Raw genomic sequence first — 27,848 nt, 5'->3', positions numbered from 1 at the left:
AGCAGTACTGAGATCTTTTTCAATGAGGTTAACTTTCCCTACAATCCCTCCTTCCTGTATTGCACATTTTGTATTGATTGTATATATTCTTCTCTGTGGTAAGATGTTTATAATTTCTTTCCTATGAGGATATCTATGTTGACATGTAAGGATATTCATATAACAAAATGTGCTTTCATGACTTACTGCTAGCTACTCTGATACAAAGCATGGGAATCTATGAAAGTTCCAATACTGGGGCAAGAAAACAAGTTACTTACCTGTAACTTTGGTTCCCCAGTATTGGTAACTTTCATAGATTCCCATGCGCCCACCCTCCTCCCCTGGGAAAGCTCGGCCTCTTTTTACTGAGATAGTTGCTGTTACACAACGGCTACGAAAAATCTGAGGCTTTCTCAGGAGGGTTCTAAGGGGTGAGGCTATTCTGATTGGTTGTTGCAGAAGTTTTGGTCTCTTTTACAAAAAGAGGTGGACAAGCTACAAAATGAGATGAGGCCTAGGCATAGTTTTCTCTTTTGTACTTACTGCTATGATATTTTTTATTTATCGAGTCTCCCATTCCGACGACGGGGGAATGATACAAAGCATGGGAATCTATGAAAGTTACCAATACTGGGGAACCAAAGTTACAGGTAAGTAACTTGTTTTCTTCTCTAACAAAGAGCAGCAGATCATCGGCATATAATGAAATGCTCACAGGTCTATGTGTGAATCGCTACGCCACTTCCCTGTTTCTTTGCCTAATAAGGCAGGCTAATGGCTCCAACATTAAGGAGAAGAGGAGCAGTGATAGGACATCCCTGTCTGGTGCCTCTTCTGATCCAAATCGGGCTTGACGTGTACCCTCCTCCCACTCTTATGCTTGCCGTTGGGTTTGTATATAATCTCGCCCATCTGCTGTATCCCTCGGGGATTCCTACGCGCTGCAGAATATGTAACATGTAGCCCCATTCAATCAAGTTAAATGCTTTGGCCGCATCCAACATAATTGCAGCTGCTTGCAGATCCAGATCAAGTATATGAAACATTGAAAGAATTGTGCGTAAATTGTGTGACTTGGATCTATCGGTATGAAACCAGACTGATCTGGAAGGACCAGGTTCGGCATTAGTGGCTGAAGACTGGTGGCTACATTTTTTGCCAGGATTTTCGTATCTGTTGTAATCGACCGGGGGCGATGCGACTCGCAGCACGAGGGCTCCTTATCTTTTTTTAGTAGAGTTATGATTAGCGCTTCTCTGAGGGTTGGCGGCAGTGTTCCTGTTATCTCATACATTTCCAGCATGAACAGATTTAATTCATCTGCAAATCCCTTGTAGAATTCGCCTGTGAGGCCATCCAGCTCAGGTGCTTTCTTTTTGGGCAGTGAGCGTATTGCCTCCCGGATATCAGCAGCTTCAAATGGCTGACACAAATATTCTCTTTGATCAGAGGATAGCCAGGCCAGAGCAACATCCTCTAGATACTCATCTAGTTCCGATGGCGCTGTCTGTCTTTTAGATGTGTACATCTCAGAGTAACAACTGCGAAATTGCTCCGCAATGGCCTCCATGGTGTAGTGGTCCTGCCCGTTGTTATTTGTGATTTTTTAGATTACCGTGCTTTTTGACCTTATCTAAATCTTTTCAGCCAGATTGTGCCCTGGTCTGCCCCCCTCACCGTAAGCATGAGCGACTAGCCTCTTAGATAAATATCGCACTTCCCCGGCAGCCAACTCACTGTATTCCAACATGAGTTCTTTTATGCTTGCTAACGTAACATGGCTTGGGGATTCCGCATATTCTTGCTCCAACTGCGCCAACTCAGATTCTTTACGGGACAGCTGACCACGAATAGCCTTTAAAATACCTGAAGTTGTGCTTATTCATGTGCCCCTGATTGTGCCCTTGAAGGCCTCCCAGAGTGTAGCAGTTTTGTCCACCGTCTCCTTATTTAAGTAAAAATATTGAGTAATGGCTTGTCTAATTGTGTTTGTGTACAGCGGGTTTAGCAGTGCCTCCGACAGAAAGCGCCAAGTAAATTGACGTGGGATGCAATGCATAATGGGATGTGTAGGGTGAGCCTGACTGGGTTGTGGGCAGATAGCGTCCTAGGCAGCGTGGCTACTGAATGTATCCACAGGTTAACTGCCTCACTCACCAGCCAATAATCTAACCTCGACCAGCTGCCATGCGCTGTAGTTGTGTGTGCGCCTTCTAGTCTGTGAGTGTTTCGATGTCTCCATGCATCTGAGTCTTCTCATCCATCTCGTTGTTTGACCAGTGCCGTCTTGGGTGATTGCCCTCCCGGTTTGCTTGATTTATCTCTACCGGCGTCTAGATGTGTTTAGATCACCTCCCCATATGATCTGCGCTTCGGAACACTCTCAAAATGGTGAATATGTCTTAAGTGCAGGTGTATCAGTGTTTGGTCCGTATACGTTCACAATAGTGAATATTTGACCAAAATGTTTCCCATGCAAAATGGCGTAGCGTCCTTCAGCGTCTGTGTGTGACTTTATAACAGCAAGCAGGACACCTCTTTTCACCAGTATGAGAACCCCCCTGGCATACGAGTACGAAGAGCCCAGCCGATATCCAGCCCACCTGGCCCATACCCTGCCCTCCGTCTCTTTGGTGAGGTGCGTCTCTTGGAGCAGAGCGATCTCTGTCATGTTTGTCTAGATAGTCTACCACTTGTTGTATTTTTTGGGGCGAGTTGAAACCATGGACGTTCCACGTCATACATGCTATCTTTTCTTGTTCAGTTTGTCATGCACTAGTGCCTGTGCTATCTCATCTGTATCTACACAGTAATACAAAAAGACATTTGTATTCATATTATCCTCTAATCGATCACGTAAAAACCATAATGAGACCCATCCCCACCCACTGCATCATCTCCCCTCTCACTTCAGCACCCCCAACTCTGCTAAAGCCATCCCAACTACAGCGAACAGACCCCCCCCCCATGGCAGACACAAACACAATCAAATGTGGTGTACACCCACTGGGGAAGCGCCGGAGCGCAGACCTCTTCCCAGAAGCGAAGGGAGGTGGTTGAAGGCATACGCACACCTCGGGCTAGGTTGTGAAATTTCAATACGTAAAGTAATATGCAGCACATAATTCCTGATTGTATCAACATATCGTACTAACAGCGTGATAATGGAACATCTCGCTCGGCAGACTAGACCAGGACTTGGCAACAGAGAAATAGCAGTACTGGTCTCCACCCGCCACCCCGCAAAAGTAGCCATGTGACTTTTCTATATAACATTTCAAAAACAACTGTCATTTGAGTAAGTACATCACCACAACATGTTCAGCGGTCGTTCGGTGTTCATCTTGCGCTTCGGCCGCTCTTTGCTCGTGAGGTTAGATGTTGTTTGCATATTCCATCGCTGATTTGGGGTTTGCAACGATTTTTGATTTGCCTTCTGCTCCGATTCGCGAGCGGGCCAGGTACAACATAGTGTATGGAACGTTTTCTGCTATTATTTTTTCTGCTATTAGCAGTTTCTTTACCGCGTGGTATTCTCTTCTCGCCGCCTGAACCTCCATTGTGAAATCCGGATAAAACGCCAGTATATTTCCTTTGCAAGTTATCGTTCCCTTTTCCCAGGCCAAACGCAATACAGAATCACGATCCCTGTGTTTCAGGAGTCGGGCAATGATCGGCCTCTGTGGTGCGTCCGAGGGTGGACGAGCAGGCAGCGAACGATGAGCTCTTGATAATCAACACCTGGGATAGATGTTCCAGCCCAAAAAGCTCAGGCAGCTTGGTCTCTACATATGTTTCCAGTCGTCCGGTGTTAGTCGACTCCGGCAGGCCGTAATACTTAAATTGTTTCGCCTGGACCTGGCCTCCAAATCTTCATTTTTTTCCTGTATGACAGCAAGCACTTTCTCCATGTCCAGTGTCTTCGAGGTTACTCTCCGTACGTGGTACTCCGGGTACAATATGCGCTTCTCCCAGCCTGGTTGCATGCTTGTCCAATTTGGCTGCCACATTATCCATTCTTGTATTTAGGGCTGCTATATTCCCATCAATGGACTTCAGAATGGCGATGAGCGTCGCCTCCAATGATGGTGGGCCCTAAGAGGGGGCGTCAAGCTCAGAATCTGATGTGGCACGCTGTCTTGATTTTGCTGGCGTGCGTCGCTCGAACCTGAGGCGGGGCTGAGCTTTATCTTACTTGCCCATGTCGGATTATAGCATGCGCTTCAATTACGTTGAGCAGGTCAAGGTGGGATTTTTTGTTTTGTTTATTGTTCTGCGCTGGTCTGCTGCTCAAACGCCTTACCCAGCATTTCACGCACTCTTCTGGCGAGTGTGGCAGCACTCCAGCCGGTCCCCAGGCCTTGAGGTAATGATACCTCCGCCTCCTGCATGCCGCTTAACCTGCAATCTTGCCTTTCTCAGATTTGCGCTCGTAGAATCTGCTCAGTGCAGTCTTTAACCCTGGAGTGAAAAAGTGCAGGGCGACGTCACCATGTATCATGCCTTTTCCAGCATGACTCAGTTTGCGCTTTGTGTGTATTAGGTCCAGTTTCCACACACTCCAAGCCACGCAGTCACAGGCCCACTATGGACTGTTGTGTACCGGTTAACACACCTCGTGGGAATTTTCAGGTGGTCCGCTCGAGCACAGCAGCATGCACATCCTGAAATTCCAAGGCCGCACTCCCAGGCCTGCTTCAACGGGGCCTTTCTTTAGAAGCTGTGCCCGCTTCGCAATCTTACTGTCTCAGCGGTGCGTGATCAGTGAGCGCTCACCCGGCACCGTTATCACAGACGACCGGCGTCAGCTTGCGCTCCGACTCACTGGCCGTTCCTCAGCAAGCCGCAGAGAAGGTGCCGGCTTGCTCAGCCTGGGTCTCCTCCAGATCACTGTACGCTAGACCCTCACCTCAGGACTGACGCTGCACCAGGCGCCCTCTGGGATTTTTACAGCCGTCCCACCTCAGTTCTTTATACTTCGGCTAGCTGGGGTGTGCTGACTGGACTCTCCACGGCGTCTCTGCCGTATTACTCACGCTGGCGGTGCGCCGTCTGCCATTTACCTCCCCCACAGATCACAGCTGACATTGGGGGCGGTCAGCATTCACAGTTGGCGCAGATGATACATTGCCTTGCTGCCAACAGGTTTGTTAGCCCCCTTCGGGTGGCTTGATGTTTAGATGCCGAACTGCTCCTTATCGTCTCACACGGCTGCCATGTTGTGCCATTGGGCCTCGAACATGCCTGGTCGCTGTCGGGGGCCGCCAGAGCAGCCCGCTGTCCTCCACTCACCCTCTGATCAGTCACCTCTCTTCTGATTTTGTTCTCCAGATGACACCTAGGGAGCAGGATTTCTGCCGGATTATAGATTCAGCCGGCAGAGCTGCACTACAGCGGAGCCATCTTGCCGCGCGCTCTCTAGCCCCCCAGCCTTGTACATCTTTACTGCCCTTCTGAGAAATGGAATGGATGGAAAAATCAGCAAATGGTTAGGGACCCTCTGCTGATTTCAGAGCCTTGTTTGTGTCCTTAATTTAAAGATAGCTGTTAACTGGTTCCGAGAAGCAATTTATATTGATTATTTTTATCCCATCTCCTTGTATTATCTATTTTAGACTAAGCATTGCTTTTCCAGTTTTTAATGGGATAAGTCAGCTCTTTTTAATGCCCTCTGTGGACGCTGGTACTGCTCATAAGACATGAAACAAACTCTAAAATCGATGTACATTTTTCACATTTTCTGTGCGCCTTATGTTCACGTAGGTTGCTTTTAAGTATAATTTAATAATAGTGGTTAGCAGATATGACGAAAGGTGGCAAACTATACTAAAATTCTGGCTTAATTCAGTTATGTTCACTGAAACCTTGTCTCTGCCTCTATCTTTTTGTTGTTCTGCCGAAACAAATCGGAGTATTTCTTTAGCTAGAACATCAAGTGTTTGTTAAATATTTTTAATATGATTTTACTGCTTCAAATTATGTTGCTTCATCCAAAGCGTCACATAAATGAGGCAGACTATCCTATAGAAGTACCTGAAGAAAGCATTTTCTGACACATTAACAAACACCCAAATTGGTCTCGTTAGGCTGAAGATGTAATTAAGTGTAGAAGAGCAGAGCTACAACATGTTTTTCACTAACCTCTTATGATTCAACCTGGTTTCGTGTTCCGAAACTATTTAACACCTAAGCTTTGAGCTCTTTTTCTACACACATGCCGTCATTTTTCCTTTCTTTGAATACTTGAAAATAAATTTGAGTATCTGAAACACCAAATCCATGTCTAATTAACATTTGTATTACTCCCTGAATCCTGTATCTTGTGAAACATTTTTGATAGACTTATGTTTACCCCTGAACAGATTTTCTTCCAAAATGCTTGTCCTCAGTTGGGTGGGCATGACCTTTATAAATCTGCAGCTAAGGTGGCGTACACCGTTAAGGAAATAGTATTTAAACATGTTTCTTCTTGTTATGTGTCTTGAGAGAGGGTCTCTCACAATGTTTCTTGGAAGTATTTCTTTGTCTTCCTTGCCTGTAGTATTGTAAGTGTGTTCCAAGTTGAGCTGTGGAGTGCGTGCTTTTAATGCAGGGTTATAAAAAAAAATGCTGGCACTAGGTATATTCTGCATATTACTGAAATCTATACTTTAGAAGCACTTTATCTTTAACATAAACTTATCTGCGTACTATGTGGCTGCCTAGATTGTATTGTGTGTAATGCACATTTGAAATGATGACTGAAACCTTCACAGTGCTAGAGCACCAATAATACACAATGCTTTTTCCTGCTACACCAAACAGGATTGAATTCTATGAGTCTCTGGTTGCACACAGACCTCTGTAGTGAGCGTATTTAGCAATAGAGATTTCATAACCTAAAATAGTACAATTCTCACTGATTAATGTAACCTTCATTTATTTTTCAGTTATGGTGTGCGATATTTTATATGTAGTTACTTGATGGTGAAAGATCCAAAAATAAGTTGCAAAAGGCTTTGTTCTTTTTAGCCACGCCCTCGATTCTGCCTCGGAGCTCACTGGCCCCGTCCTTATTGCAGTATCCTTACTATTTTTTATTGCACTTCAACCGCTGCATTGAATAGCATAGAGGAAGGCGAGCTAACAAATTAACAAGGAGAGCCAAGGGTCTTGCTCGGATCATAGAGCCGGTGTACAAGCTGAGCCCTGATAGGTTTGTTATGTAAATCATATAACAAACATCACGTGAAATGGTATTCGCTTCAAAATAATTTTCTTTCTTTAACATGAAGCATTGCCTTAATAGGTCACATTATAGTTTATTAAAAAAAATGCAATAGGTTTTTGTACAACTCTTATTCGGAGTTCACATAAGAAGATCCGATTCGACCAACAGGAGCAGAAATTAACCATGTTTGCCGATTTATGTCCTTGTGACTCTTTCAGACCCCATTGCCTCCCATGTCCCCCAGGTGCTTAGGGAGCTTCAGCTTCATCTCTAACAAACCATGTAGGGTTTAAGATCAACGTCACTAAATCCGAAATCTTGAATGTGTCTCTCCCCAAGGCGGTGGTGGGCCAGATGCAAACGCTAACCCCTCTACAGTTGGCCTATTCGCACACAAATTATTTGGGCCTCGTGACAGCCCCCACATTAGCTGAAACTCGAGACCTCCATCTTTAAGACCTGAAACGAGGACTCAGAAGTGAGCTTAATAGTTGGAAATATAAAAGTCTCTCTCCTGGGCAGAATAGCTGCATACAAAATGACCATACTACCTAAGATATGAGTTTCAGATCCTAGCTCTTTGAATACCTGGTGACTACATTGCTGACCTTCAATCGACTTGCACAAATTTCATATGGTAGGGTCAGGTAAGGAAGGATTAGTCGAGAGCAGGGTTTCTTACGCCCACGCAAGGGAGGCCTGGGGGTCCCCGACATAGCTTATTATTATGCCGTGACCTACCTCTGTTATCTCGTACACTGGACTCCATGAGAGACCGATAAGTGGTGGTGCATGATTGACTGCACCGTGATATTGGAACTCTGGGAAATATTCTGGTGAACTCCTTCAAACTGGAGGAAACCGCTGTAAACTAACCAGTCACAAGAGTGACACCGGAGATTTGGTATTCAGTCTGGTTCAAATATGGTCTCACTACTTGTCCTTCCCCATGTATGTCTCTTTGGGGTAATTGAAAATGTATGCATGGCCTACATAAATTCTCATATAGCAGTTAGCTAGAAGGGGGGTGCAAGACGTTGAGAGACCTGTTTGTATAAGAATCAATCAATTCATTCTTTCCCTTGAAAGAAGAGTACTGCCTCCCTGAAACTGAACAATGCTGCTACCTTCAGTTACACCACTGACTATCACACCTTAAAACCATTCAGAGGGGAGCAAGATCCCTCGCACCTTTTGAAAAATGTCTCCTACACTGCACAGATGACAGACATGCCACTTCTGTTATATATAATATGCTTAACACTACACAACGCCCTACCAAACCCCTTTCAACAGGCCTGGGAGAGGAAATTGTGCATCACCCTAGACTATGGCCAATGGGAGTACATCTTAACCCGAGCTAATTGAGCGTCATCCTCAGGAGGGAGAGACCCGGTTTAAAATTCAGTATCTGGTACTCTACCCCAACACTTTTAGCATAAATTAAGGAAGTCCGCTTTCTCTCTTTGAGAGTGTGTGTGGAAGAGGGGGGGGGGTCTCTCCCCCACACAATATGGCCATGCCCCAAAACACAACCCTTTTGGACCTTGCTGTTGACTACAATGGAACAAATCAAGGGTCGGATCTGACTAGATCTCCGAAGGTGTTAGTCTTTTGGGGCTCCACACCCCGGATATTTATCCTCTCTATTGCATGTTAGGCAAACTAATTTCCCACCTCCTTGAGGCCAAATAAACCGTCCTAAGTCTTTGGGGACCTCAAGTTTTGCCTTCCGAACACAAGTGGAGGTAGAGACTGGTGGATCCTTAGCATGGTGATTCTGTGCAAAATAGCACGAGGTGAGGAAAAAGCTTTTAGTAAACAATGGGGACATCTGGTGAACTATTTCAGTAGAGACTTCAAGAAACTATCTTGCCCAAAGCGACTTAAGCCCTGAAACGGCTAGAGCCTTTAAGATAGATGACTATTATGCTACAGTCCGTAGAAGGCTCAAACATTTATGGACCTCTGACATGGTCACAGTTACCTAGGGCGACAAGCCCTTAGACATTATGAGAACTCAGAACCTCATTTAATGTGCTATTGCTGGGGCAGGACCGTGGCTGTGCGATGGCTGAGGGTGGGATGGAAGGGTTCTTTGGGACTGGCCTTTTCATTTCAAGGCTGGATGTAAATATTATTGTACTATGGCTAATTAAACAGTGCAACAACATGTTTATAAACATATTCAAAGTTGAAATTAAACTTAACTCACAAAGTGAATGATTTGTAGGAGTTACTTTTGTAGTTTGATCTTCATTTTGAACACTCATGGGGCTGAAAGTTTGGAATTCACCAGTAGTGTACTTCTCACCCGAAATCTGCGATTAGACATCTTTTTGTTTTGTAATACCACCTGCAAAACATGTTGAAACATGTTCAGTCTAACCAAAGGGCAGTTATATGGATTTTTGTGAGCATGCCCCCTATTTAGGTTTAAAGTATTTTATTGAAGCAGGGTAAGGAAGGAAACAGGGCAAGAAAAAGAAAAAAAACACAGGTGCCCCCCAATCAAAGCGTACGGTACATTAGATACATCAAAGCAATTCTGACCCCTCAGTAGGCACCATCCGGCATGGAAACACAGCTAGCGCGCCTGTGGTTAAAACAAAAAGAAGGGGGGGGGGGGGGGAGGGGGAGAGGGAAGGGGGGGGAGGGGAAAGGGGAAAAAGGGGGGGAAAAAGGGGGGGAAAAAGAGGTGGGGAAACAACCCTGCTCCATAACCTACCCAACCAACAAAACCCCCCAACTACAGCACCCCAACCCACCCCCTGTACTGTGCCAATGACCATCTGCTCTCCCCTCATTGCAACCCTCTGGTTGACTCCGCTACTCAACACCAACTCCGACCAATCAAACAGGCGGATCCGGTGGCGGTGTCAGCCGTAACAGCCTGAGATACCTAGGGCAGGTGATCTCCCTGAACTCAGAACACAACAGGCCATGGAAAGGCGCCCACAGCTCCTCAAAAGCATCCGTATCCCCCAGTGCCACTAAGGACATTTTTTCCATGCCAAGGACATGCCACAATCTATGCAGCCAGCCGACAACAGTGGGGAGCGTGGTAGAGCGCCAGTGTATGAGAATGTTTTGCACCGCTGACCCTAGAGCTATCGCAATCTGTCTACCCCTTCTAGACCTGAGGGGGTACATCAACCCGTTCGGCAACCCCAGTAAGACATAGGCAGGGAACCGTGGCAGCTCTATCTCAAAACATTTATCCATCTCGCTAAGAACCTCCTCCCAGTAAGAAGCCAAAAGGGGACAATCCCACAGTATGTGTGTGAGCGTGCCAGCTTGACCACAGTTACGCCAGCACGTACCCGGTAGTGACCTATCCATCTCATGTAATTTCTCAGGGGTGCGGTACCAATAGGTCGAGATTTTGGTGAAGGTCTCCGTGAGCCCCGTGTGATAGGCAGAGTGGCGTGAGCGGTAAGAGATGTGGTCCCATTCTGTGTGACTAAACACCCGTCTGAGCTCCCGTTCCCAGAGCTCCCGACCGGGGTTGTGAATGTGAAAGGGGGGGGCTGCAGCATCTTGTACAAATCGGAGATAAGTTTAGCGTCCGACGTGCGAGTGATTAACCAGCGCTCGTACACCGTGATCTCCCGGTCCGCCGTTTCGCGCACTTGGGGTTGTAGCGCCCAGTGGCGCGCCTGCATATACCTCATGTGCTCCGTCTCAGGGAAGCCGTAGTCCCGCCGTAAGTCCTGGAAGGGGATGACACCCTCTGGGCCATACAGGTGATACAAAGTGCAACAGCGGGCTGCCCGCCAGCGATCGTAAGCGCCAGGCTCAGTTCCCGGGCCGAAGTCCGGATTGCCAATTAGCGGCGTGAAGGGAGAGGGAAAGGTAGTGAATTCATGCCTAAGGGCCACCGAGTCCCACGCCCGAAGTGGGACACGCGTCACAAGAGATGCGTAGAGATTAGGGGGTCGATGAGCCCGCCTCAAGAATGGCACCTCCTGTAGCGTTCTGCCTGCTACCGCCTGGTCCTGGAACAGCCAGTGTTTGTCTGACTCCCACCGGCTCCATTCCACCAGATAGCGAAGTTGGGCGGCCTGGAAGTATTTCCGTAAATCTGGTATCCCCAGCCCCCCAGATTCAGGCGCCAGCATAGCGATGTTCCTTTTGATCCGTGGTCTACGGCCCTGCCACACAAACCGCGCAATGGCCGATTGAGTCTCCGCGAGCCACCCTGTGGGGGGCTGGAGCGGCAACGCCCTAAACAGGTATAGCACCTGAGGCAGGAGGGTCATCTTCACTGCGGCCACCCTGCCTAGCAGCGACAACGTGCCTTTATCCCACCGACCCAGTTCCTCTCTGATTTTCGTGCTCAGAGCCGCATAATTGGCCGTGACCATCGCCGGGAGGGAGGGTGCCAACAGGATCCCCAGATACGGAATCCGGTCCCTGGACCAACTCGGAGGGTAAAGCCTCTGCAAATCCGCCCTGGTGGCGCCGGCGAGCGAAATGTCGAGGGCAGCTGATTTCCCGAGGTTCACCTTAAAGCCCGCCACCGCGGCGAAGAGGTCCAGTTCCGCAATGCAAGCCGGCAGCGACCTCCGTGGGTCATCGAGCGTCAAAATGACGTCATCTGCATATAGGCTAATTGCGTGATGAAATTCGCCCATCTTGACTCCTATGATATCGGGGTTCTGCCGAACCCTTTGAGCAAACGGCTCCATATAAAGAGCAAAGAGCAGAGGGGACAGTGGACATCCTTGTCGTGTACCCCGTTCTATAGGAAAGGGTCGGGAACTGCCCCCGTTCACTCGGACCACCGCGGACGGAAATCGGTAGCAGTTGAAGATCAGGTGCCGGAACTTCTCGCCTATCCCGAACTTGCCCAAGACCTTCTCCAGGTAGGGCCAGTGCACCCTGTCAAAAGCCTTCTCCGCGTCTATGGAAAGGAGCATCCTTTCCCCGGGGATCCTGGAAGCCTTCTCAAGAATATGAGTCACCCTCTTTGTGTTGTCCACCGTCTGCCTGCCAGGCACAAAGCCTGCCTGATCCGAGTCGACCATGCCCGGCAGATGTTGTGCCAGGCGCGCTGCCAATATGCTGGTGAACACTTTCAAGTCCGTGTTCAGCAGCGAGATAGGACGGTAGGACCCACAGGCAGTCCGGTCCTTGCCCGGTTTCGGGATCACGGAGACCGTGGCCTGAAGAAATTCGGGGGGAATGGCACCCGGCTCCGAGAATGTGTTGAAGAGGCGGGTCAACAGAGGTGCCAGCTCCTGACAGAAGGTTTTATAAAAGAGAGGGATGAAGCCATCCGGGCCCGGGGCCTTGCCCGGTTTGAGCCGGGAGATCGCCGTGACCACCTCCTCGATACGGATCTCCCGTTCCAAATACTGGGCCTGATCCGGCGTTAGCGACGGGAGCGGCACCGATTCCAGATATTCCGCCTCCGCCCGGGCGAAAGGGGGCTCGCCAGTGTAGAGGTCTGCGTAAAAACTACGGAAAACGTCCGCAATTTGCTCGTCTTCCGTGACAGAACCTCCGGCCGGGTTAACCAGCTCCTTCACTCGGTGCTGTTGGTGTTGCACCCTGAGCTTGTTGGCCAGGAGTCGTCCGCATCTGTCGCCACCGGTATAGTACTTTTGCCTCAGACGAAGCATCGCTTACTCCGCCCGGTCCATGTCCAGGGCAGACAAGAGTTTCCTGGCGGCTTTCAACTGCCTCCAGATTCTGGGGGCTCCCGTCCTGTGATGAACCTGCTCCAGTTCCCGCACCTTCCGGGTAAGCTCGTCCCTTTTGAGCTGTCGATCCTTATTCTCCGCCGAGGAGATGGCGATAAATTCGCCCCGGAGCACAGCCTTCAGGGCCGCCCATTGTGTCGCGCGGGAGGTGTCATCATTATCGTTTACGCGCAGGAAGTCCGCAATGGCCGCGCGGATCTGTTCCACCGTCGACCGTCTGCGCAATAGTGTGTCCCGGAGTCGCCAGACCCCTCTCGGCCGAGCCACCGGGGGTAGATTGAAGGCACCCTCCACCGGCGCATGATCGGAAAGAGAGAGGACCCCCATGTCAGCATTCGAGGCTAAAACGAGCATCGGGCCCGACACAAGTAGATGGTCCAGCCGCGCATAGGACTTGTGTGCGTGTGAGTAGTAAGAGTACGCGCGGGTAGTAGGGTGGAGGTGGCGCCACATGTCATGCAAGTCCAGCTCCTCAAGCCGGGTGCGAACCGAGCCCGAAAGCTCTCCCAACTGGTGGTGCCGTTGCACAGACCTGTCTAGAGCCGCGTCGAATACCAGATTCATATCTCCCCCCAACACTATGTGCCTATCAGAGGTGGATGCCACGTCTTCCAGTGCCCTGTGCAAGAATTGATCCTGACGGTCATTGGGGCCGTAGATAGAGCCGACAGTCAGCACCAAGCCTCCCACCCTAATCCTGTATGCCAAAAGCCTCCCTTTCTGTTCCGCCACCTTATGTAAAATCTCCCCCCTGAACCCCCTGGAGAACAGAAGTGCCACCCCTGCCGTTTTGGAAGCGCTGGAGGAGAAAAGCTGCGTGGGGAACTTGGGGGTACGCATTCTGGGACAGTCTTTGGCCAGCAGATGGGTCTCTTGTAGCAGGCAGATATCAGCCTGGGAGTTCTCCAGCAGAGACAGTACCGCCCGCCTTTTAACCGGGTTATTCAGCCCTTTCACATTCAGAGTAACAACTTTAAGAGCCATCAAGGAGGGGAATCATTGAAACGCACGTGTAGGCGGACAAGGCCCAGCAAGCGAACATGGAGGCCACCTCACAAAACCACAGCGCACAGCAAAGCAGACATCCCTACGGCACAGTACAGTCCCCAGACCCCGAAACCCCACAACTAGAGGAACTCCCCCCCCCCCCCCCCCCCCCCCCCTCCCCAGGAACTTCACACACCCAACCCCACACCGCTCCCAACTCCCAGCCCCCTTGCAGACCCCCAAACTCAAAACACCCCCCTGCAATTCCCGTTCCCGCTCCCCGCTTTTCAAGTCATTCAAAGAAGTCATTGTCCCAGTCCGGCCCTTATCGGGCAAGGCCGTGGAAAATCAATCTAGTGGACGTCCAGCCACCATCACCGGCACTCGCCAACCTACCCCACCCACCCCCAGAACCCCCGCACCTGCAATAAGAAAAGGCTAGTGTAGACTCCCCCCGGAGTAAGTTCAGGCCGTCAGGGCCACTTCACTGGACACCGCCACTCTGGAGGCCTCCTGGATGGCGGCCGACATGTCCGCCCGAATCGTGGGCGAGTCCGGCCGTTCCGGCGGCGGGGAACGCCTCTCCCCAGCCTGCTGCCAGCCGTCTCGAGTGCTTCGCCTGCGGCGCGGCGCCGGGGTGTCCGTATCCGATGCTGTGATGCACAACACTGCGCAGACATCCTGGAGGGACCGGAGCTGGTGCAATGTTCCGTTCCACCGAAAAATCAGGCGGAAAGGGTGCCCCCAGGAGTACTGTGTCCCCTGCTCCCGAAGGAAGTCCGTGGCGATTTTAAAGGACTTTCTTTCCTGCAGTGTGACCGTAGACAAGTCCTGATAGAGGGCCACCGGGTGGTCCCGAAATCGGAAAGGCTGCTGCCGCCGCGCCTCGCGGAGGATCCGCTCCTTCAGGGGGAAGTCCGGCAGGAAGGCCAAAATGTCCGGGGGGGGCGCCGTAGCCTTGCGGGGGCGGCCCACCCGGTGCGCCCTGTCGATGCGAACTTGAAAATCCTCTGACTCCCCCAAAATTGCACGGAAGAGGGCCTCCAGATATGCGGTCACGTCTTCACCCTCCTCGCCGGACGGGACGACTCGGACCCTGATGTTGTTCCGCCTAGACCGATTTTCGAGGTCCTCGGCGTGGGCCTGCAGCTCAATTTGTTGCTCCCGCAGCCGCAGGACCTCTTGCTGCAGGTGGGTGATCTCCTCGTCCCTGGAGTGACCAGCTTCCTCCACGGTGTTGACCCGTTCTCCCAGGGAGTCCACCTCTCTCCGTATTTCGCGGACCTCCCCGGCCACCTCCTGTTTCAAAGTCTGAAAATCCTCCCGCAAGGAGCTAAACAGCGACTCCAGGAACGATCGTGTCACCGGGCGTTCCCCGCCTTCAGCGCCCCTGGAAGGGGCCGGGGAGGTCGTGGCGGTTTGGCTCCCTCCGCTGCGTAGGCCTCCGCGTCCCAACATGTCCGGCAAAGTCCGATCGCCCCTCCTTTGACCCCTGGCATTCGACATCCTGGCGGCGCGGAAGGCACCGATGGCCGTCGCTCGGCAAAGAGGTCACCAGGGCCAGGGCAGCTATACTCCGGCCAGGAAGCACCGTCACACAGAGGCCCTGAGCAAGGCCGGGCAGCCGGTCCGGAGTTCACAAAATGGCCGCCCGTTACAGTCAATGGGCCAACGCCCAGGGAGTGAGGCCTACCCCCGTCGCGAGTCCAGTGGCGAGAGACACAACCGGAGGGCAGGCTCGCGGGGCGTAGGCAGCCGGGGCCGGCACGCCTAGTTGAATAAATGCTCCAGAGGCGCAACACCACTCCGCCACGACCCGGATTGGGCCGGAACGGCCGCACGAGGCGAGTGCTCTCAAGCCCCGGACTTGCGTAGCAGCCGGAGGCCGGCTCCGCTTCCGTCGACCTCCTCCGTTCGGCTCCACTCTCGTCGACCTCCTCCGTTCGGCTCCGCTGGCGAAGTCCTCCTCGGCACCCACTCGGACACCGCGGTGCAGACACTCCAGCAGGGCACACACAGTCGGCAGAGCACACCGTCGAGACCCCAAGCCTGAAGGTCTAGCGGCCTCCGGATCGCACACAAGCCGCCCAGCGGGCTCCGCCCCAGGCTATCTCGGTCAGAATCGCACCTCCGGCGGGGCGCTCAGGGCTCAACGATCGCTCCACACCACCACAGGGGTCTCCAGGCTCAGTCACCGCTCGATCCGGGGGGGAATCAGCGGTTGCGAGCGGTGCAGGGTTTCAGGGGCCCGGGAGCTCTCGGCAAGTGCGACCTCTCAGCCCGCCATCTTGGCCACGCCCCCCATGCCCCCTATTTAAAGTGTTCTCAAGCAGAGGCATCGATGGAAAATAAAAATATCTAAGGATTTTGTTTTAAGATGAGTTCTTTTAATGATGGGGGTTCTTTTTGGGGTGTAACTTTGATTCTTTACTAGGCCTTGATTTAGATCTTAAGTAGTTATTAAACAATTGCTTAGGTCCCCAGTTCATGGTCTTTAGATATGGGCATTCAGTAACACTGCAGTTTTGGTCATTTATATTTACTGTTGATTAGCCTAATAGTACACACTAGAACAGTCTTTTCCATGCTCTTTTTTTCTTTTATTAAATCTTTTTATTGGAATTTTCAAACCCGCATAAAGCACAATAGGGTAGTGTAACATGAAGTGTGTACATTAAGAAGTAGAATAGTGTCAGAAGTACACACAACAAGGTGGGTGAATCTTTAAGTAAGCAGCCCTGTCTTTTACAGGACCAGTTCCTGTATACCATTGCACAGTATTCTGTACAATTGTCGTGTTGTAGGAGATGATTATCTGTAATTACCTAGAGGTAGGGAGATTGTTCACCCTTTACCCGCCCACTCCCTCAATCCACCTCCACCATCTCGATGCTCTATTGATTGGAATAGGGACGTTCTTGTTGTGGAGAACTTGAAAGCTGCAGCAGTGTAACTGGAGAAAAGGAAAGAAAATAAAATAGCCATTGATGGGCAAATAAATGACTGAATAAACTCACTCACAATACTATTTAAGAGCTTTGCTGACCGACATCAATCCTAAAGGTAAAGGACTGGTGGGGGATACAAACTAGCATTTACCAGTATGGTGGATTAAATGTTAAATCTTCCTTTGTTGGTTTAACAAACATTTTCTTATTTTTTTAGGAACGTTTTAGTTATGTGTGCCCTGATTTAGTCAAAGAATTTAGCAAATATGATACTGATGGCACCAAGTGGATAAAGCAGTTTACTGGAGTAAATGCTATTTCGAAGAAAGAGTTCAGCATTGATGTTGGCTATGAACGATTCCTGGGCCCAGAGATTTTCTTTCATCCTGAGGTAAATGTACAGTAATTTATAGTTTCTTTCTTTGTCGGCAGTGGTACCCTAGGTTTAAGGCAGACTCAGCAAACCAATAGATGGGACATAATCGGTTTTGGATCAAAATATAAAGACGTTTAGTCACCCCTTAAGGTTAATTCCTCAAAAGTATTTCCTTGTAAAGTTATTTTTTTGCCATATTTGATTCTCTGATTTGAAATGAGATTAACTATAAAATCGTGTTTAAATCCATAATGAAACCATGTAATCCAGTCGTCCTCCATAATGGCGTTTCTCCATTGCCTTCTGTTTTTTTAGTTTGCCAATCCAGATTTTACACAACCCATCTCAGAAGTCGTGGATGAGGTTATCCAGAACTGTCCAATTGATGTACGGCGTCCTCTTTATAAGGTAACATTTGTGAGCATATAACTTGTGATGACGTTTTTAAAACTCTTGATTGTAAAAGCTTTTAACAATGAATTTTGCAATAAAAATCAATTTGAATATCCCCCAAAAAGAAAGGTAGAATAAGAAAATATAATGGAATTTGTCGTTTTATTGTCCGCTTTCTGTAGTGTGCAAATACAAATTAGTGTCATGGTGTTCATATTTACTCTCTTCCTCGTTTAACTTTTTTTGGGATTTCTGAGTAGAAATAAAGGAAAGTGAAATACAAAGAAAAAAACATCATTGAAAGATTTCTACTGTCATTTGTGGGAAAATCGACTTTACACTTGCATGAAAAAACTATGCTGAAAACAAGACTAATATGCAGTTTCAAGTGTATTCCTCTGGCAGTAAAGGAACATGGTAGATGTTTTCTAGTGCTGGTTTTGATCCATCTCTCATTTGCCCTATGATTCTTGGTCACAGGGTCAGCAATGACGAGGTGCATTTTAAGCCTGCTTTGTCGACTTCAGTGCAGCATTTAATCTGGTAGCTAGGGTCATCCTCTAGCATAAACTTTTACGTTGGGTGAACAGGAGAGGACTTTTCTACTTTTTAAAGATGCGTGATTGTGTGAGTTCAATAAGACACTCTGTTCTCGTATAGAGATTGAAAACCTCTTTAAGCAGAAGTGCATACAGCCACTGCTGTTCTAGCTATTTCTGTCAGAACTTTCACTAGCTTAACATAAAAAACGTAGGTGTCGTCCTGAACCAAAACAGGCACACTTAAATGTCTTATTGTGCGCAAATGACAGTTTAGCAACAAAGGCAGAATTTGATAGGTGGCCGAAATACCTTAAATTCTGAGACTGCACAGATATCTAGAATAGCCTTGACACTCTGAACACCTGATCCTTCTCAGAAAGAGGCTGAGCAATGACACAGCAGGCGCCACACCATTTACATCAACCCCAACAGTGAATATACAGCTGTGCACCCTACGTCCACATCTCACATTCCACAAAAGACGACAAAACTCACATTTGAAGGAACCTTTTTGAGGAATTAATGGCTTACCCTATTGCTAAAAAAGGAAAGCTGACCCCATTCTGCCTCCATCCCATATACTGGAGTAGTCCGATGACTCCCATTAAGTCTGATCATTAACATTATTCTGAGTCACTGCCATCTTATTTGTAGCCAGGGCCCATTTCTGATCTGGAAGACTCCTTGCACAACTGCAGAACTGCTCCTTAGGATGACCCATTCCCTGAACCTTATTCTGTTAAGACTTTGCCGCCAGATGATTCTATTGCCTATTATTTTATCTGATCAAGACTTCAAGCCCCAGATTCCTTACCCTAGAATTATCCTCAGGCGTCAGGCTGGATCGGGAAAGTTTTTGTGAGCAGTACCCATGTTGTTGGCGTCTATCTGCTACACGTTGAGTTGTCTGCATTCATGCCAGAAGTGGTGTTCGCATGCCTAAATAGGTGCCACCTCCTCACGCTGACATTGATTCTTTCTTTCCGCGCCAGTCGGCACACATCCAGAGAAAGCTACCGCTTAGTCAATTTTTGACCAATTATTTTTTACTTTTGTCGAGTCCTTTTCATGTTTTTCCTCCCGGTGTGGTAGGGATGTCCTCCCAGAAGGCCACCTTCAAGCCCTGGCTCGCTTGCTCTGATAGCCGCTCCATAAACCAGAAGGCCTTGAAAGAGCGATCCCTCAAACTCCTGGCTGCACGATGTGTGGCGTTGCAGCGATTCCTGTCCTTAGGAATGTCCAGGTAGCGGTTGCAGAGTCTGAAATTGTCGTTGCACTTGAGGTTGTCAATTAATTTGTGTAAGACCTCAAGAAGTCGAATAGGTTTTCGACTTATCTGTCAGGCAAAGAGACGACCTTGACATTGAAGGCCTAGCACCCTGGTTGAGCCAGATCCTGAACTTCTCCACTCCTCCCAAACAGGACACCACCGGCCCACTGGGCAGAGCGGTTTTGTCGACAGTGGCCTTATGGCATCATGGCAGGTTGAGGTCAACTTCCTTTTCTGGGGATGTCCACTCTTTGCTTATGGACATGCCCTTTGATGGTTTATGAATCTTCGGAGACCAGGGGGATTCGGCGCTGGAATGCTCAAGGGACAGCAGGACTATAGCCAGGTCCTTGGGCTGTTCCATGGCCCCTCGTCACCCCCCAATCTGCCTTTTGTTTCTCTTGTGGCGGCAGAAGGGGCGTCCAGACGCGTCTGTACCCACCCAGCCAATGCGGTGCGCAAGCTTCACAGGTTCTGCATAGCAGAATACGCTGTACTCACAGATCTTGTGGGTCGGGTAGCCAGCAGTTGGGCCAGTTCACTACCTTCCCCGGCAGCCTCCAAGCCCTTATAGTCTGGCCCCTCCACCCATGCCACCTGCTTGCGACAGGCTGATGGAGGACCATCTTTTTCTGTTCCGCCACGAAGTGAAGGCTCCCTTGTCTAGGGAATATCAGCGATCACGCTCGTAACAGGCGGGTAAACCAAATATGCTCTCATGGATACCGGACGGGTAAAGGAGGATTACTCGCGGTCATGTTTTAAAGGGCGCGAGTAATCCTCCTTTACCCGTCCGGTATCCATGAGAGCATATTTGGTTTACCCGCCTGTTACGAGCGTGATCGCTGATATTCTTCTGACTCGCGCCCCTGACGAAGGGTCACATGACCTGACCCGAAATGCATTGGGCAGAGTTATAAAGGATATATTTTGATTACTCAAGGACATTGAATGCTAAATGTTCTACAATGAATTAAGAAAATTATCTAATTAATAAAATTCAAAGTCAAGAAATAAATGGAGTCATGAACTTTTGTCAATAATCAACCAAAACAGGAGAAGAAACATTTAAAGTTTCAAGTTGAACTTGTGCGCACAGTTAGTGGAAGTTGATCAACCTCCGCATAATCCGTCTACATTAAAGACACGAATAGGCATCGTGTTACAACGTGTAGCGCTAAACTAAGAATCACTAACAATTAAGAAAAATCCTTCACAAGTGTGCACAGAGACCAAAAACTCTTTGAACTTTTTAACGTGACCCAGTCCAAAAGTGAGAGATCTACTCAGTTTGTTACCATACTAAAAGCTATTCAGAAATGTTCTGCCCAAAAAATGAAGGACCATGTCAAATCTAGGTTGGCTACTCCTCTGGTGTGCAAAAATTGTAAACCTACTCCACAAGACAGCTTTTTCATTCATATCTGCCTGTGGGACTTCCTGGTAGTGCACACAACACGTGAAAGCGCTTTCATGCCGGGCACAGGATATACCCTCCTCTAGACTCATAGTAATAAGATTGATGCAGCAAGGAAGTTGGCCTTGGGACCTGCTACAGAATGGCATATGTCAAAATCCATAGCACTACTAGCCTGATATAAGTAGGAACCAATGAGATGAACTAGTCCCTTCAATATTTATTTATTTATTATAAGTTTTGTATAGCGCTAGCTCGACCCGAGGGTATCAGAGCGCTTCACATCAGGTAAAACAATGTGCCTTGATGGCGAAGAAAGATTGATAGCTGTACAGTTCAAGAGGATAACAATACAACAAGAACATACAGATCATAATAACTACAAGGGTTATGGAAACTATGAGCATCCCCTTACAGTTCAGGTGTCGTCCAGGAAGAGGGCTTTGAGTAAAGTCTTGAATTTTGGGAAGTGGGATGTCATTCTGATGTGGGAAGGGATGGCGTTCCATATCCTGGGAGCATTACCTGAAAAGCATTTGCTTAGAGTTTTGAGTTTTCGCGATTTCAACTGGATGAGAAGCAGCGTGTTGGAGCTTCTGAGGGTCCTGGACTGGCCAGCCCATTTGAGTTTCGCAGCCAGGTATTCTGGTTTGCCTGTGTGGAGGGCTTTGTGTGTAAGTCATGCTGTTCGAAAGTTTGCTCGTTGTTCAATAGGGAGCCATTTCAGATCCTTGAGCGCGGGGGAAATGTGGTCGAATTTCTTGGTTCCTGTGACCATTCTAGCAGCAGCATTGAGGGTGGTTTTCAGGGGGCCAAGGTGTGATTTGGCTGAGCCGGTCAGGGTTGCGATTCCATAGTCAATTCTGGAGAGCACCAGAGCTTGAGTGGCCTGTTGGAGGTCCTTGGGAGGCAGGAATGGTTTTATTTTGTAGAGAAGTTTCAGATTGAGGAAAGCGCTTTTGGCGGAGTTAACAATGTGTTTTTTCATGTTTAGTTTGGGGTCTAAGGTGATTCCTAGGGATTTGACCGAGTCTTTTGGCTGGAGGGTGATATTGATGGCGTCAATGGCTTTGAGCCATTCTTCAATTTGGGGGTTTTCGTCTCTGTTGGAGATGAGAAGAACTTCAGTGTTTTCTTGATTGAGCTTTAAGTGATTTTGTGAGAGCCATTGTTGAACGTCTTTGAGCGTGTCGTTAAGTTTGAGAATGTCATCCATACAGGTGGTTTTCAGATAGAGTTGTGTGTCATCAGCGTAGAGGTGGAAGGGGATGTTTGAATTCCTGAGTATTGTGGTAAGCGGTTTCATGTAGATATTGAAGAGTTGGGGGGGAGAGTACTGACCCTTGAGGGACACCTCTACTGACGGGTAGGGGGTCGGATTCAAAGTTTTTCATTTTTACTCTTTGGTAGCAATTGTGTAGAAAGGAGGAGAACCAATTCAATATAGTCAGTTCCAGGCCTGCTCTATCTTGAAGGGCTTTTAGGAGCAGTGTGTGATCAACAGTTTCAAAGGCGGCCGAAAGGTCAAGGAGAATGAGAAGGCAGCATTGGTCTGAGTAAAGTGATTTGTGGAGATCGTCTATGACATTGAGGATGGCAGTTTCAGTACTGCATCCTTTCCTGAAACCCGATTGGTGGGGGTCAAGGAGCTTGATGTTCTCTAAGTGTTGGGCTAGCTGTGGGAGCACACATTTTTCTAGTGTTTTGGATAACAGAGGGAGATTTGACACGGGTCTAAAGTTGTTCATATCTTCTGTTTATAACCCTGTTTTTTTTAGTAGCGGTGTGACTTGGCCGACCTTGAGGCAGTCTGGGATGGTTCCTGAGCTCAGCGAGCTGTTGATGATTTTGCACCAGATAGGAGCTAGGGTGTGTTTCAGGGCTTTGGTCAAGTTTATAGGAAGCTGGTCCAGGGAGTGGGATGACGGTTTGGCGTTGGAGATCAAGTTGATGATCTCTGTTTCCTGAATCGGCGTGAAGACGGACCATTGAGTGGGTGGGATCAATAAGGTGGTGTCAGTCAGTATTGGGGTGATGTTCTCCTTGGGAAAGGAAGGGGGAGTGCTGAGAGAAACGTCGTTCTTGATGATTTTTTCGTTAAAGTTGGCGAAGTTGTCTCATTGTTTTTTGGAGGCCACAGACGGATTTGCTAGGTTCGGATGTTTGACTTCTGATGATGTTGAAGAGCTCTTTAGGGCGCTTTTTTGCGTTATCTAGAGCGGAGCAGAAGAAAGATTTCTTTTCCTTGATGAGTTTGTTGTATGTTCTGCGTGCCGTCTTGAGTTGTTCATGGTGAAGGGAGGATGGATTGGACCTCCATATTCTTTCAAGGGATCTGAGAAGTCTTCTTTCATCATTGATGTCCGTGGTGAACCACGATCTCGATATGTTTTTATTTTTTAATTTCAAGGGGGCCAAGCGGTCAAGGGTGGTAGTCATGTTGTAGTGGTAGAGAGAGGTGAGGTCAGTGGTTGAGAGGTGCTCCGATGAGTTTGGGAGGAGAGTGTTTAGTACGTCTTCTAGGATGGCCTGAGGGACTTGGGCAATATTCCTTGTCCATTTGGGGGGAGCTTGTGTTATGAGTCGAGTTGGTGCTGGTTGATTGATGCGGAAAATAATTAAATGGTGGTCTGACCAGTCTACTGGAATGGTGTAGTCGATGGTGATTGTGTGGTTGTCCGCAGTGATAGCGTCGAGTGTCGCTCCTCTGTAGTGTTTTTCTTCAGAGCAATGTTGTGTCAGATCATTTTCTATCAGAAGGTTGTTGAGGGATTGTATGAGTGGGTTGTTAGTATCGTTCCATCTAATGTTGAAATCGCCCAGGATTGTTATTGGCGGCGTTGAGCGCACATTGGGTGATTAGGTCGGATAGATGCGTTTCGAATTCCTTTGAATTGCCTGGTGGGTGATAGAGGAGATGGCAGAGTGTAGCATTATTTGCACAGGATTTGATACTGATGGAGAGGCATTCGAAGGAGCTGTATAGGTAGGGTGCGCTTTCCGTGATGTCTAGGTTAGTCTTGTGAATGATGGCTACACCTCCACCTCTCTGCTTATGGCGGTCTTTGCGCGTGATAGAAAATCCTGGTGGTACAAGCAGGTCCATGATTGGGGGCTGACATGGAGTTGAGCCAGGTTTCTGTGATGAAGGCAACATCAATATCATGTGAGAGTATAGCTTCTGCTAATTCTGTAGCGTGTTTTGAAGCGATCTGCTGTTGATGAGCATGCATCTGATGCGAGGTTGTTCAACGGGGAGCGCCAAGTTGGATTGGGCTCTGGTCAGGGAGGTTAGCTGTGAGGGGGGTCTGGGGAGTCTCAAGGGAGGATTTTCCCTGCCTATTCCTGTGATAACTGGGATAGAGGATTTGGGTGATGAGAATAGCCTGGGGACCCGTGTGAGGGAGGGAGGGGTCCTTCTCTGTGGATGCTGAGGGGTGCTCCGGTTAGGGGTCGTGAGGTGGGCGAAAGAAGAGGGGAGAGTGGTCACTTCACGGGGGTAGATAGTGGGTTTCACTCTACTCGGTCTGTCAGTTCGCATTTCTGCCTCTGGTATGGTTACGTGTGGGAGCGATGTGGTGGAGGCGAGGGTCGGAATGGGAGGCGGAGATTTGTGCAGATTGGGAGAGGCGGGTGTGAGGGGGCGTGAGGGCTGCTGGGTGGGCCCTTCGATTTTGGTTAGGGAAGAGAGGGTATCATACATGCCTCGTATTAGCTTTTCAAGCTGAACTTCTAGCAGGGAAAGACGTTGCGATATATTGTTGTTGTGGGTAGAAGGGGGAGGGAGGGTGGTGTTCTGTGTTAGGGGTGTGTGCGCATGGGGCGGTGTGAATGTTAAGGAACGGAGGGCGTGGGAGACTGGGTGTCGAATCAACAAGAAGGATCTGTGCAGGTGAGTCCTGTGAGAAGAGATCTTTAGGGGGGGTAGAGGGGGGAGGAGTTGTTCTGTCTAGTTGGAAGGAAGTTTGCGAAGTCGGGGGTTGTGAGAGTGGGCCAGAGCGCCATTGGGGATGAAAATGCGGGTGGGGTTCTTCTCTGGTGATCTGGGTGTCGTTGTTGTTGTAGTTGGGTGAAGCGGTAGAAGAAGGACTTTCTAGTTGTGAGTGGGGATCGAGCTCTATTTTAGAGTAAGGATTATGATTGAAGGGGGGGAGGGAGTGGTCGGTGGGAGGGGTTAATTCTGGTGGCGGGGTGACGGTGGGCAGGTTTTGGGGCTGTTGTGGGAGGAGAGGGGGGTGGGGCTCTATTGTAATAGGATGAGTCTGAGTGGAGGGAGTGTAGAGTAGGGTGGGGGTAGGAAATATCAAGGTAGTGGGCGGTTGGTGCGGGTTGGCATTCGTGGGGGGGTGGGTGGCGGGGGGTGGCTCGAGTTGGGTCCTGTGGCTTCTTGTGCGTTGGAGAGTAGTCAGATAAGTGTTCTGGGCTTGGGGCAGGGTAGGGGTAGAGGTCTTCTTTAACGTGGGGAAAAGGGAATCAAAGAACTCGAGGTTCTCATTTTTAGCCTGGATTAGGATGGTGCCATTATCGAAAATGGTAGTGGAAATGGAGCCGGTCAGGGACTGGTGTTTTTGCAGGGAGATGGTAAGTTTGCGGCTGAGTGCTGTGATGGTGGTTTTGGCGACTAGGAGGTGGGCATTAAGGCTGTTGATCCCGTGGTCTGGTCTGACCGAGTAAAAGATAAAGTCAATTTTTAGCTGACCTCTAGATGAGCAGTGGTACGTGTCTACGATAAGTGTTTCTGGGAGTTGTCTGATGGTTTTCAATTTTAGGAGTTTTTTAGCTTTGTTCGAAAGTCTATGGGGGTAGGAAATAGCGAAAGCGTTTTGCCCATGTGGAGTTAGGTAGTTTGTGGTTAAGCAAGGGTCATCGTTGGAGTGGATGGCTGGGGGCATCTTGTGACGGTATAGGAAGGAAGAGGGACTATTAAATGTACGGAGGGGACGCAGGTTGCAAAACAGGGGGTTGTGTTGTTTCCCACTTCTTATGCACAGCAGTGGTGCACCACCAACAGGCTAAAATGTGTTTTTGTATGCAACTAACAAGGGTAATCTTGAAAGTGAGTCTTGCTTGCTTCTGCTGGAGGAGGTCAGAGGGGGTGTGCTAGCTCTACATTCCCATTCCAAAGAAAGACCAGACTGTGTCCCATTCTCCGTCAAAGAACACTGAATCACTCTGCCACATCCAGTCAATTAAGATGATTTTCAGGATGTCATCCCTCTTCTTCAACTAGGGAACTACATGGCGGCCCTCAATCTCAAGGGTGCCTATTTACACATCCCGGTTCATCTGACTCCCTGCCAGTACATAAGGTCTGTGGTAAGTGGAGTTCATTGCAGAGTCTGCATATCGCCCTTTGTAGTTACGACTACACCGAGGGTATTTATCAAATGTCTTGTGGTATGGCTGTGGCAGCATATTTGCTGCGCAGTCACATGTATGTCTTACCTTACTTGGTCGACTGGCTGATAACTGGAAGCAGCCAAGATTAATTTCTTTTTTGTTCTCCAAAGACACTATTGTTGTTCCATCATTTAGGATTCACAATGAATCGGAAAGAAAAAAATCCTCAGCAAAGTCCAGCATTCCTGGGAGCCATACTCCACACAGTGATGGGCTAAGCCCACCCAAGTCTAGAGAGTGATGGCTTTCAAAGACTGCTTCCCTATTACCAGACATTTCATCCTCTGACAGTGAACAAGATAATGACGATGCAAGGAATGATGACCTTTTAGACGTTCTTAGTACGCAATTCAAGAATACACATGTACCACTTACGAATTATCAGCTAAAAACAGTGCTCAAAAGTGACTCTAGACTGGGAAAATCTAGTGTTTTTGGAGCCTTGTGTTTTGAAACAAACAGCAAAAGGTGGAATCCAAAGAGGTTATTACTTGGTATGCCATTCCTCGATCCACAGCTACACGTGAGCTTTAACACAAGTTCTTTCCAGATGATTTGGGTTGCTCGCATGCTAAACCTCACTATTCCGGGTCAGTGGGCTCTGTAGGAACGTCACCTTTTAAACATGTTTTGAACCTCAAGGTCATTCAGCTGATTTGATACCATTGAGTGGGATTTTCTTTTCGCCGTTCTGGCCCACTTGGGATTTGGACCCAACTTCATTTGTTGGATTCGGCTACTGTTGTCAATAATCATTGCTCCGCCACTTTCCCGCTTCATTGAGGCACAAGACAAGGCTGCCTTCTGACGCCACTGCTTTTCGCTCTTGTCTTGGAGCCACTCACGGTATGGGTCTGAGGTGATCCGGAGATATGGGGACTCAAGTGGACGGCATGTCATGAAGATCGCATCTTCCTGTATGCCAATGACATCCTCTTATACTTGGCCTCCCCTGCTCGGTTGCTGCATCAGGTTCTTCACATCTTTCACATATTCGGTGCTCACTCTGGATATCAAATAAATTGGTCTAAGTCCCAGATGTATACGCTATGTGGTTCCCCCCCGGCGAATCCCTGGGGATTTACTATGCCAGTGGCGCCTCGGGGCTTTCGGTACCTGGGCATTTTCCTCACTCCTGACCCTGAACTCTTTTTCGAACTCACCTTACTCGTACCTCTTCAGTGCTTCAAATCTGACGTTGAGTATTGGCGCTCTCTCCCATTAACTATTCTCGGCTGTGCTTCCCTTTTTCAAAATGCTAGCACTTCCGCACTTTCTCTAGGCTCTGCAGAACACACCTATCCCGAATTCTTATTTCTCTCAGATTGATAGAATACTGCTGGGACTGCTCTGGGAGGGCTGCACCCTGTGTATCGCAATGACCAAACTTAATGTGGGTTGGTACGATGGGGGCATCTCTTTACCGGATCTTGGACTGTATTACCAGGCGTCCCAGTTGGTGGTTGTCAACCGCTGGGTGTTTGAGGCCCATAATGAGCCTAATTGCCGCACTGATCATTGGCTCTTGGGACGGGCCGGTTACAACGGAGCATTATACACCAACCGTCGCAAACTTAATCTGACAGGTCCCACAGCACACACAGTTGCTGTTTGC

General features: G+C 48.7%; 1 protein-coding gene across 1 annotated transcript in view; it reads left to right on the top strand.

Moving 5' to 3' along the window:
- The window catches only part of ACTR3 (actin related protein 3), a 478,950-nt gene that overhangs the window by 335,293 nt on the left and 115,809 nt on the right, over window positions 1-27,848 (top strand). The window contains exons 8-9 of the mRNA XM_086957055.1: window positions 17,053-17,226; window positions 17,527-17,619. Of these exons, the coding sequence (XP_086813181.1) occupies window positions 17,053-17,226; window positions 17,527-17,619 (267 nt within the window). The remainder of the gene's footprint in view (window positions 1-17,052; window positions 17,227-17,526; window positions 17,620-27,848) is intronic.

This window comes from Lissotriton vulgaris, chromosome 2_1 (assembly GCF_964263255.1).
Source record: "Lissotriton vulgaris chromosome 2_1, aLisVul1.2, whole genome shotgun sequence".
In the NCBI taxonomy this organism is placed as follows: domain Eukaryota; kingdom Metazoa; phylum Chordata; class Amphibia; order Caudata; family Salamandridae; genus Lissotriton; species Lissotriton vulgaris.
Note: the sequence above shows the minus strand (reverse complement) of the source record. Positions and strands in the feature narration are given on the sequence as shown.